The sequence below is a fragment of the Alligator sinensis genome, unplaced genomic scaffold (assembly GCF_000455745.1).
Source record: "Alligator sinensis unplaced genomic scaffold, ASM45574v1 scaffold839_1, whole genome shotgun sequence".
NCBI classification, from domain to species: domain Eukaryota; kingdom Metazoa; phylum Chordata; order Crocodylia; family Alligatoridae; genus Alligator; species Alligator sinensis.
Genome location: NW_005841885.1, coordinates 4,182,746 through 4,194,939, shown reverse-complemented (window position 1 = coordinate 4,194,939; position 12,194 = coordinate 4,182,746). Strand labels below are relative to the sequence as shown.

The 12,194-nt window shown below is 40.9% G+C and overlaps 1 protein-coding gene across 1 annotated transcript in view; it reads right to left on the bottom strand.

The window, feature by feature from the left end:
- Positions 1–12,194, bottom strand: part of CUNH3orf20 (chromosome unknown C3orf20 homolog) — a 55,359-nt gene that overhangs the window by 40,961 nt on the left and 2,204 nt on the right. Inside the window, exons 3-7 of the mRNA XM_025196808.1 lie at positions 11,391–11,513; positions 10,218–10,320; positions 8,237–8,521; positions 4,031–4,183; positions 2,240–2,354 (exon numbers count right to left, since the gene is read on the bottom strand). Coding sequence (XP_025052593.1) covers positions 2,240–2,354; positions 4,031–4,183; positions 8,237–8,521; positions 10,218–10,320; positions 11,391–11,513 — 779 coding nt within the window. The remainder of the gene's footprint in view (positions 1–2,239; positions 2,355–4,030; positions 4,184–8,236; positions 8,522–10,217; positions 10,321–11,390; positions 11,514–12,194) is intronic.

The window sequence follows — 12,194 nt, the reverse complement described above, 5'->3', positions numbered from 1 at the left end:
ATAAGCCTCTGTCTGCATCCTTTCTGTCCCTTTTGTGAGCTGTTCCTGCCTGGGGAAAAGAGGGGAGGGCGGCTGGCCCAGAAACAGGTGTGTGGGCAGAGATCTAACCAGCACCGGGAAGGCCCCCTTTTACAGGCTACCATCCCTGCTGTTTCCATCCAAATCTGCCTTAACACACACAAGTGACACAAATTTTGCTTTCAGCAGTTTTCCCAGAAACCCCTATACCTATCTCCTTGAAACTTGACAGGCATCATGCCCTCAGAAGGGGCTACCATCCCTGCTGTTTTCATCCAAATCTGCCAAAAAATGACAGTTATAGGTATTTCACTGATTCCTCATTATAGTCTATGGCCGAATCAGCACCAAATTTTCCAACCCTGATTTGGCTGAATCAATTCGGGACAGTGATCCAAATCTCTGAATCAAATCACTGTCCTCCGAATTGGCCGAATCCAAATCTGAATCGAATACTTCTCTATTCACACAGGCCTAGAGAGGAGCCCAGGATTGCTGGCAGTACTTCAAGGAAGCCTTATTGAGAGTGCAGGAACAAACCATCCTGATGTGCAGGAAGACCAGCAAGTATGGAGTGCACCCTCAGCAAATTTGCAGATGACACCAAGTTGTGGAGAGTAGTAGATACACTGGAGGGTAGGGCTAAGATTCAGAGTAATTTAGACAAAATGGAGGATTAGGCCAAAAGGAATCTCATGGGGTTGAGCAAGGACAAGTGCAAAGACCTGCATTTAGGATGGAACAATCTCATGCACCAGGACAGACTGGGGGCTGACTGGCTGGGCAGCAGCTCTGTGGAAAAGGACCTGGGGGTTATGATGGACAATAAGCTGAATATGAGCCAGTGGAGTGCCCTTGTTACAAAGAAGGCTAACAGCATACTGGAATGCATTGGTACGTGTGTTGCCAGCAGGTCAAGGGAAGTGATTCTTCCCCTCTATTCGGCACTGGTGAGGCCACATCTGGAGTACAGGCAGTCCTCAGACTTACGACAAAATTGGTTCCTGAAAGCCGTGTCTTAAGTCGAAAAGTTGTAACTCAGAACCAATTTTCCCATAGGAAACAATGCTATAAATGGGGGATTGGTTTCTGAATGAAGGCCCGATACTCTATTTTCACCAAAAATAACCCAGAATATTGTACTGAATCAATTATAGATGAGTAGTAGAGCTACATTAATGTATTTCTATTGTAAATAGCAATCATATTGATTTGGAAGAACTTCTTCGAGGTGACTTTGCTGGACTTTTTGAACGGCTCTTGGTTGGACTTTTTGAAAGGTTCGCGGCCGGAGTCTTCTCAGGACTCTTGGCTGCAGGCTTTTCTGGAGTCTTGTCTGCTTTCTTAAAGAAAGTGTCCAAGGAAGTATGGACAGATGTTCTCCAGGGAGATGGGCGATGCAACAAACTTGTTCGCTGGCATGGCATTAGGTCAGATCAAGTGTTGTAAAGTCGAAACTGACGTCAGAAAGTTGAAACAGGGTGTCAATTTATAAACATTGTAAGTGCGAAGCATTGTAACTCGAAACCTTGTAAGTTGAGGATTGCCTGTACTGTGTTCAGTTTTGGGCCTTCCACTACAGAAAGGATGTGGACAAATTGGAGGGTCCAGCGGAGGGCAACAAAAATGGTGAGGTGGTTGGTGGTCATGACTTCTGAGGAAAGACTGAGGGAACTGGGCTTATTTAGTTTAGAGAAGAAATGAGTGAGAAGGGATATAATAGCAGTCTTTAACTACCTGAAAAGGGATTAAAAAAGGGATGGAGCTGGACTTTTCTTAGTGGTGGCAGATGACAGAACAAGGAGCAATGGTCTCAAGTTGCAGCAAGGGAAGTTTAGGTTAGATATTAGGCAGAATTTTCTCACTAGGAGGGTAATAAAACACTGGAACAGGTTACCCAGAGAGTTGGTGGAAGCTTCATCCTTGGAGGCTTTCAAAACCCAGCTAGATAAATCTTTGGCTGGGATGGTCCTACTTTGAGCAGGGAGTTGCACTAGATGACCTCCTGAGGTCCCTTCTAACCCTAACTTCCTATGATTCTAATTCTGGATCAAAACAAAAGTAACATCAAAGGGAATAAATAAAAACCACTGTTTCATCAAACAGAAGACACTGACAGAGTGGACACCACCACTCACACAGGGACTTTGGAAAATATTTATAGGTTTAGACTCTCATAACTCTTGGAATACTGACACTCAGCAAGAGTTTAGTTTTATACCTGAAATTCTAAAGATTGAAAAGTCCCTGAAGACCAAGTCCATTCATGAGTTACATATCCATCTCTGTCCCTGACAATTCCTCCTCCAAGATCCATCATTAATGCAAGTGAACAGCTGAGCAGAGAAAAAGTAGTTAGACTTTGTGATACAGTATTAATTGGATAAAATAACAGGAGTGAACATCCAGTTCTGGGGGAGATCTCAACAGATCTTCCTTATACTCTTATAAGTGAAAGAGAGTAGCTTTGAAAAACTGGGTTGATTCACATTCCAGGTGCCTGTTTTTGGTGTGTTGGAGTAATTTCTTGCATTTGTAAAGAAACCACAAATGACATATGATCTGGTTATCGTAGCCAATTCAAATGAAGCATCTGAACCATCTGGTGGGTAGAAATTTCTGAAAGATATAGGCATCTTATGTGGGATCACTCTGCTCTTTCCATAAGCATTACATCAGACAATGTGCAATCCAAAGCTTGTACTGTACCGCTCTACCACTTTACTCTGTTTTGGTCTCCTTCTGTATGCATAGCTCAAGTCTCTGATGACCTTTTCCTCAAGGGTGTGGCATGCATTGTAGTCATTATTGAGCATTAATTATAACACTGGGGTTAGATTCATACATGTGCTATAAAAAATGTTATAAAGCTCTAATGAACTGTAAGTGGTATATAACAAGAGATATTTCTGAAGGTGTATTCAATTACTATTAACAAAGAAGAGCCATTTGGTTGGAGTTCAGATCTCAGGATTCTGCTCTTATGTTTGTCAGCAACTAGCTATGTGATCTTGGGTGACACACTTTACTTCTCCATGCCTTTATTCTACTTAGCAGTAATGTGGAAATGATAATCTCTCCATTACAGGGTTCTTTACAGGTATAATTAATTAATGCTTGGAAAAGTATGTTGGTTTCCTTGGATTAGAAGGCACAATTGGAGTGTGAAATGTTTTGCTTTTTACTGGCTATAACACAAACAGATACAAGACCGAATAATTAACGTTCTAGTCTTGCAAGCATTTGCACACTTGAGCTATTACTTGTATGCATGAAGTTACACACATGCCTCGGTTTTTTTCAGTACTGGAAACTAAACTGATAGAAATTGGATAGAGAAACCTAGACTGAAGAGAAATGTTCCCAGGCATCTCATCTTGAAGTGATGTGGCAATAGTGTCTAATGAATTGTCACATTTAAGGCATGAAAAAAACCCATAATCCAGGAGCACTGGCAAGTCTTCCCACCTTAGAATAGAAAGGTAAATTTATGGTCTAGAAATACTTCTTTCCTTTAGAAAGACTTTTAGAAAGCCCCTCCCTATTTCCATCATCCTTGAAGATACTTTTAAATGTTAGTATTTTGATGTCTCAGCAGCATGCTCAAGCAGGGTTGTGCCTGTAATAGGATGGCATCACATGCAATACAGAGCAGTGTCCTTTTCTATTTTCATGTAAAGCCCTCCTTGCAATGTTATCTCCAAACCCTGTTCCACAAAAAGGGCTCTTCAGTCTTTCAATATAGTTACAGTTTATATTCAATATCACATATAATGACATATGATACTGTAACACTATAGCATTTACTCCTTTTTCTGATGGCTTTACTGCTGTGATGCCTCCAACATTTCCAGTCTGGGAGTCAGTCAAACACTCAAGTTAATAAGTGCACATATTTCCAAAAGGTCAATGCGGGTGTTCAGCAGCTCTGGAAAATAGACCTATGTTCTCCTCCCCTGCACCAGCTCCACTGATTTATTTACATGATAGGAAGAAGTTGAAATCCACTCACCGGGCTTTGAAGGAATAATGCACACATGCCTGGCCTTCAGCTGCAAAACAAGCTAAAACATCTAGACTTGGAAAATCATTAAAGAGAAGGGTGATACATTTTCCCATGCAGCATAAAGGGAGCTGGCAAACAGCAATATTTCCTGTTGGGTAACTTATACAGATTGTCAAGTACGATCACAACTGATATATGAAATAATGTTCCTGATATGCTCTTTCTAGCTGTGAATTGCTACAGTATACATAGCCTTCATTTAGGTTCTTTCTGCTGGATCCCTTAACATCTAACACATTTTTCCCCTCTCAGAATAGCCATATTTGTTTTATTCTACCCCAAATGAATTTGGCCTACCTCCTGGGGTTCGTAGTACTTGCTTATGTAGTGAAAAAAGTCTGAGTCCTAAATTACAAAAAAGCTTTGTGAATACACTTGCCCTAGCCCTCTGGAACGAACTTCATTCATGTATTTGCCAGAATCTGAGCTGGACAAGTTTAAAGTAGAGTATAAGATTCATCATTTTTTACTATGGGTTCAAATAACTGTTAGTAATATTAAGGAATGGGGGGTGATGTTTCTTTTGTAATTAACAACTTTATTGAGGAAAGACGCTTATACACATTTTTCAAATAAACAACGTATAGAAACTTTGGTATACAAAGGAAACATTTATGCATTTGTTTCCTGTGTGCTAGCATCTAAGTATGTTATTGCTTATAGGTTGTTGCTAAGTAGGATGAAAGCTCATGCCTTTCCAAGCCTTCAGAAAGTATCTAGAGGTAAGGCAGAAGGTAGGAGGACTGAGGGACACCACAGAAATTAACTTGTTCAGTGAGCTGAGAGAGCAGCTGTTTCACTAGCAGCTGAGATAAGGCTGGTTAGGACAGGTCAACAAATGTTGTCAGATTTTTTTTTTTTTGTTTAGGCAGAAAACTTGGGTTGGGCGGAGGTGTTGATTAATTTTTTTTCTAGGAAGTACTTACCAACATTAAAAAAAAAAAGATTCAATCACAACATAAAACATTTTCATCTGAAAATGTTGGCTATATCTTTTCAGATTTTGACAATTTTTTGCTGAAAAATTTTGTGTTGGGGCTTTTTGACAAAAAGGCAACATTTTCTGTTGTAAATTTTGACAACTTCTTTGTCTCTTTCTATTCTCACTGCAATGTTAGGTGGAGAAAGTCATTATCCAAGCAGACAAGGTTCTCTGGGTAAATCTGATATCTTTTATTAGACCAACCAAAATAGTTGGAAAAATTCTTCTTTGCAAGCTTTCAGGCGCAAACACCCTTCTTCAGGCCTGAAGGTGGGTGGTTGTACCCAACAGGTTTCTTCAGGCCTGAAGATGGATGTCTGTACCCGAAAGCTTGCAAAGAAGTATTTTTCTTGAAAGCTTGCAAAGAAGATTTTTTCCAACTATTTGAGTTGGTCTAATAAAAGATATCAAAATTACCCAAATAACCTTGTCTGCCTATGTCCTTAGACCAACAAGGCTACAACCAACACCCGTTATCCAATCAGTTCTTCTGTAGGCTTGTTACAAAGGGGGGCGCACAACATGTTCTTCCAGGGAGAAGTGACTTTTGTTCTACTAGTTTTCTTCAGGTGCTGAAGTCAGTCATTCAAACTGAGAGGGTAAAAAGGTGGCTTCATGTGTGCAGGGGAAAAACTTAACACTAATTTCTCTGACAGTAACAACCAGTGACAAAGATACCACCCTGCTATTCTGTATTCCAGTTAACCAGGGCTTTTGCATAGCAGTAACACCAGCTCAAAGCTATAGTACTTCCAAAATTCACCTCCATCCTTTGTAATGAGACGCGGTTTGCTAAACTCCCAGTGACTGGGTTGCATTATTGGCAGCTGAATAACGACTGTCTGACTGAGCACTGAGTCTGTCTCTTTTTGTAGAAGCCAATTCTGTAAGGACTTAATTCACTGACATCTTCATAACTAACACTAAAGCAATTGATTCTATTAACCAAAGTGAAGAGCTCAAAGTGGAGTAAAAAAGAGAGTGACAAGGTCTCCAAATGAGCCTGTTGTGTTTAAAACACTGTATCAGAAAGCATGAGACTGGATAAAATGTGATGAATGGACTCATTTAAACTAGAGAAATAATATGAAATCTTGGAGTAGGAGCGTTAAATTCTTAATACCCAGTGCAGTCAAAAGGTCAACTTGAACACGAGCTCTTGTGAAGCAACCACAAATTGAACTGCAGCCAAGCAGCTTTTTACAGAAGGTAATGGGCTGAAATTCCCTTAGAGATGGAGTTAAGGACTGGGTCGTCTTTCAGATAGCGCTCTATCCCACTTCACCTCTTCACTGTCTGTGAACTCCCTGAAGGACTGGAATTGAAAGTTTAATTTATGAAAATTAAATAGGCCTGGGAAACAAGCTGCATTTCCTAGTTCTTTCTTTCTCCTCACTGCTCTCCTTAAGTCAGCAATTTACCCAGTTTTAGCAGGCAGAAGTGGCATAAGAAGCAAACTAAAGTAGAATAGAAAATTAGCAGAAGACCCAATAAGGGGTCTACTGGGAGGGCTGTGGAGAGTTAATTGTGAATGACAGATGAATGTCAATGGTCCCCGCTATGACACCCAAAAGGTTTTCAGTGAAAATCACTGGGTTATAATTAGTGTTGGGAAAATTTACCACAGAAGCATAAAACGATGGTTTCAAGACTAGACTTGTCCTTTGAAACTGTGCATGCCCTGGTATTCTCTGAGAGTTCAGACCAGTGAGGTTACTTTTTAACAACACTGTACTACATGCTTAATTGGTTTTGGGGCCTGAACCATCTTTTGTCCTGTGCTGGTGCAGTGCCCAACACAAAGGGCCCCATTCCCAGGTCCAGTACAAATAAGAATTTAATTTATAATACTAAACAGAGTCTCTGCATTTCCTGATTGTAACTGGGACCAGACCAAGCAAGACAAAAATCTAACTTAGTCTAATCCATGTAGCTCAGCCAAATTTTTATATCACCTTGACTACACTGGGGTCTGAATACTAATAGCAACTGTACTTTCTTCTGGTTGAGAGATTGTCTGTTTTTACTGGAAATCTCTTGTAGACAAATGAAAGCTTTTGAATCAATAGAAATATTACAAGCAGGTCCTCAATAAGTGGTCATAAAAGTAACTTTTCTTATGGTATTTCCACTCCAGCAGAAAGTTATGGATATTCCATAAAAAGTATGTTCCTGTGAAATTCCTGTCTCAGTTCAATGAGCTTAGGATAAAAATAGATATCTTAGACAAAGCTTGGCTGAACATTTAAGCTTTTTAGAGGATGGTGAAACTGGCCCTTGATTCTTTTGTTAGACACCTGTCTCTAGCTACTTGCTAGTAAAGGTGTACTCATCCAAGGGTCAGATGCCAAAAATAAAGGGAATCCATCACATTCCTACTGATTCCTACTGAAAAGAGCCACTGACTTCATTTGGGATTTGAATTAGATACTAAAAGAGGGACACCATCCAGAAGGTATAAGAGAACAAAGCCAAGTGCTATAGATTCTTCCATTTTTTCCTTCAAAGTAGCTCATTTGTACCTTTTATCAGATTCTATTAGATGGCTCTCTGATCACTTGGATCGAGATGCATGGAGTTAGGAGATGGCGGTGGGGGAACAAATTTAGTTTCAGATGAGGGAATAGGAAAAGTTAATGTGTCACTGGCTGCTCATAATACATGTAGTAAAAGCAGCCCTTGAAAATCCCTGAAGCCTGAAAGACACAAGAGAACTCATCTTTTTGTCTTGACTCTGTTATGCCAGGGTGTAGAGAAGTACAAGGTCATATAGAACGGAGCTCCAGCTGCGGAGAAGAGGCTGAGAGGGGGATATCACTGAATCTCATTACTTGCTAGTCTATACTTTCTCTCACAGAAATCCAGGCTAATTTCTCTAATTTCAACAAACGATTGCTTTCTCTGTGGTAGGAGCCTTCAAAAATGACATAAGATTTTGGTAATGTCTAGGTTTCTAGACAACTAAGCATGATGTCCCAGGTCTGAAAGCTTGGCACATTCAGCACCCCTCTGTACATTTTGATACTTGGTGGACCAGAAGGAACGATGGCATTTGTGCTGCTACTGTGTCATTTCCAGTTCTCCCTGGGGAACCTCTTGTAATCTAGTCACTTTAATACTTGAGGAATGATATACCCTACCCCAGGGTTGATTTCCCAAGGGCTGCTCACCACAGCCTACCCTTGCACTTAGCTGGTAAGTGCTGGCTACTTTCTGCTAGTCCACCCTCTCCTTTGCTCTCAATAGAAGGATACAAAATTAATGACCCCCCATCAGGGAAGGCAAAATAGAACTTCATCTCGTCAGACTTGGGACCTGTGGGCTGGCGAACCTGTGGTTCACCAGTCCTAGCTTTCCGGACAGAAATGGACGGTGATACGAGCGTAGCCGCATAGTTGCGCAGTATTAGAGGCCTGGTGTGGCCCTTGGCTTTGATTGCAGCATTCTCTTCCTCTCTACAGTGAAAAGGGATAAAGGAGGCATCTGCTTCAACATACAGTCTAAATACATGAAGCCAATGGCTCAGGTCCACAGCTTGTATGAATGGGCATAACTCCATTGATTTACTTCAGTGGAGTACTGTCTTTCAATACATATTCTGTGTCAAGTGCTGTACAGATTTTTCTGTTGACTAGGCTCTTTCTGACACCTTTCAAGAAAAGGCACCATCAACTTTCCCACCCCGCCCCCCCCGGCAAAGGCTTTTTCTAATTTTTTCCTCTATTAACAAAGTACTGAGTTTGCTGCTTCTGAAAGGTGTCAAGAAATCCATCCATAAAACAAATACCGCACAATTAGAGTCAGTGTAAGCTACTGCCAACCCTCCACACTCATGAATGTACCTTGTCCTTGACCTGGACACACTATTTCAAGAAGGGGAGGTGGGGGGAATTTTCCATCTTGGTGGCTCATTCATACAGTCCTTGGACTTTTGTGCAGAGACTGCCAAAAAATCTATTATCTATTATGTTATGAAGTGGATACCTTGCAAATGAGAACTAGGAGGACTTAATACTGGACATGTAACCAGCCAACAGATGGTAACTACTGTCGCTGTTGCCTGCATGGTCTGGATTCCCCTTGGCAAAATGGAACTGGAAGGGTCATACCCATTCGCTATCCTGTGAAATGCCTATTTCTTCTTCTTTCTATAGTACTGTAATTGCTTTGGATTTTATTTTCTTTTTCACACTCAGGTGTGTGCATTTGGGGTATTCTGTTTCCATATGTTGTTCATCCCTTTCCATTTAATAATATTGATTTTTTCCTCCCATTTATATTTACCAATTAGTTATCTACTTTTGACTGATAAAGACTTGATGGCATGTTTCACACAAACAGGAGGCTTTACCACAGGATCTCTGCTAAACTCCCACTTGCATGAGTGCACTGTGACCTCACAAATTCCTCCTATGATTTCAATTACAGAAACTTCTCCATCCCATAATATCGGTGCATTGATGCAGATGGGATGTTACACTTTACAGCTAAAATTACTTCAATGGCGAACACATAATTCCTGTGGTTTTTAAAGAACTGTGTGCTCTTTCAGGAAGACAGGCATTATCTACGTGGAGCATGGATTGCTGTGAAAAATGATCTTTCAGCAAATTTGGATGGCATTTTTCAGCCTGCACCAGCTCTCTTTTTACCTGGATATTTATAAGATGTACTTGCCTTTAAGTCACATAAACAAGCATAATTGTTCCAAACACATATTGCCTGTAAACCTGGAGTTAATCAGATGGGGGGAAACCATCAATCAGCCCAAAATAATTACATTCTATTGATTCAGGAAAAAAGAGAGATCCCTCATCACTAGCTGGGGCTGTGGGGCTAGTTCTTATTGAGACTTTCAAATAGGAAACAGACACTTGAAAAAGCAGGTAGCAACTGGACCATTTAGACAGGATAAGCTCTATAAGGGGCTGCAGGTGTTCATGCTCCCATGTAAACCAACATCTAACTGACAGAGTTTAGGAGGAAACCTTGCCTGTGAGTACATATCCCACATTACAGGGTTTCTGACACTTTTCTCTAAGAATCTTGTTCTGGTTATTGGTAGACCATGAGTGTAACTAGGCCATTGCCATGTCCAGTTGCATCCTTCTACAGTCCATTTCACCAAGTTCAGCCATTGGGGATGCTTACATACGTCGGCACATTTCTTTGAGCTTCTGTCTGGCCTCAGGGCAGGGATCAAACTGCTGGTATGCAGGTGGTGTCTCCTTCACGGCTTTAAATTTAGAGGAAGCTGAAAAAAGCCAATGGTGAGTTACTGTATATGAACAACCACATTTGTAGACCCTTCCCCAGAGAATCTATACAAAGTAAGGGACAGTCAATCTCTTCGTTAGGAAGGAAAAATTGTAAGTGTCACAAAGCTTCAGTAATTTTCTTTTAAAAATAGAGCTGGTCTCTGAAGGGCGTTGTTCCCCTCTTCAACCCCTGCTCTGTCATATCTATCAGGCACTTTAATTAAAGCCAGTCAAAGAGTAGGAACATGTTTTCATGAAAAACACACCATCTGTCCTCATAAAATTTTGAAATTTTGAATGCTTTTTTGTCCAGATCCAAGTCTAATTGAATAGAGACCGAGTCAACACATGCAGCTCCCATGTGTGAACACAAGATAGCGCCGAGGGAAGGAATCGTGAAGGGAAATAAGGAGAGTAAAAAAATACAAACAGTTAAAAGTGTATTTGGATAAAAATATCCTGAAGCCAGTTTAGTCCAGAGAGGGGGGGAGAAAGGATGAACCAGTGAAGAGTGAAACAGTTCAGTGAGATTTAGGCGTCTCTGTTTCAGGTCAGTGAATATTTGTTTTCAGATTTTCTGTGAGATGCTGGGCAAATCACGTAGCCTGATTGTACCTCCATTCCCCAACTGTCAAATGAAGAGGTCAACATTTCCCTAGCTCTCCCCCGGGGTGTTACACTGATGAATACACAACAAATAAGTGAGGTGTTCAGATATTATAGTAATAGGGGCCTTGTAAATGCATACGAGGGACAGTTCAGTCAAAACACCACTGCCTGCATGCTGCATGATGTCCTGTTTTATATACTGGTATATTTACTGATATAAGCAGTATAACTTGGAGCAAGATGGATATCAGTGACACTGTACAAAAATGCCATGCATTATGATGGACAGTGCTTTTTTCAGAGGTTTTTTTTGGGTTGGTTTTGTATTTGTTCATTTCAGAGGCTTCCTATTGCAGAGACAAGTGGTGTCCTGCTTTGGCTCTCATAAACTCATTGTGGTGGGGAAGCAGTTGTTATTTAAGTTAGAGGTGAGAGGTTGCCTAGAAGTTGTGCTTACGGTGAGGCTGTAGCTGTTTGTTCGTCTTTGATGAAAGCGAGAAGCTGATGCAGGACATGGGGACCTGGTGCACGATTTGAATGGTGGAAGAAATCTGGATGGTCCTGTAGATGCCGTGTAACACTGGGGTTAAGCAAAACATATGCTTAGAAAGTTAAAACTGACTTTCAGATGAACAAAAATAACAATAAAGGGGAAGAAAATAAAATGAAAAAATTGTTGCCAACTTCAGTTACATCACAATTCATGTCTGGCTTTATTCATACATCTGAGGCTGGAAGAAGAGAGGATAAAGGATCTTGAAGGCAAGGCACTGGATTGGGACCCAGGAGATCTAAACACAATTTTCACAGTGCTTCGCATGACTTGATCTCTCTTTGCCTCCATTCTTCCTCTGTAACATGAGGATAATTATACTTCCTTCTCCCACCCTGCAGCTGTCCTGTCTATTTTGAATGTAAGTTCTTCAGGGCAGGCATAGTCTCTTTCCTTGTAAGAGGTGGTGGAAACTCCATCCTTGGAGGTTTTTAAGACCTGGCTTGACAAAGCCTTGGCTGGAATAATCTAGTTGGGGATGGTCCTGCTTTGAGCAGGGGGTTGGACTAGATATGACCTCCTGAGGTCCTTTCCAGCCCTAATTTTCTATGATTCTATGAAAGTGCTTCACATTGAATCCTAATCATGTCTGGAGCCCTAAGGAATTCTCATATTAATGAACTGGCTATAGCAAGTGGTGCTAAAGCCATGGAAAATCCATTGTAAAATGGTTCACATAGTAAATGTGGTATTTGGACAATTTTATTG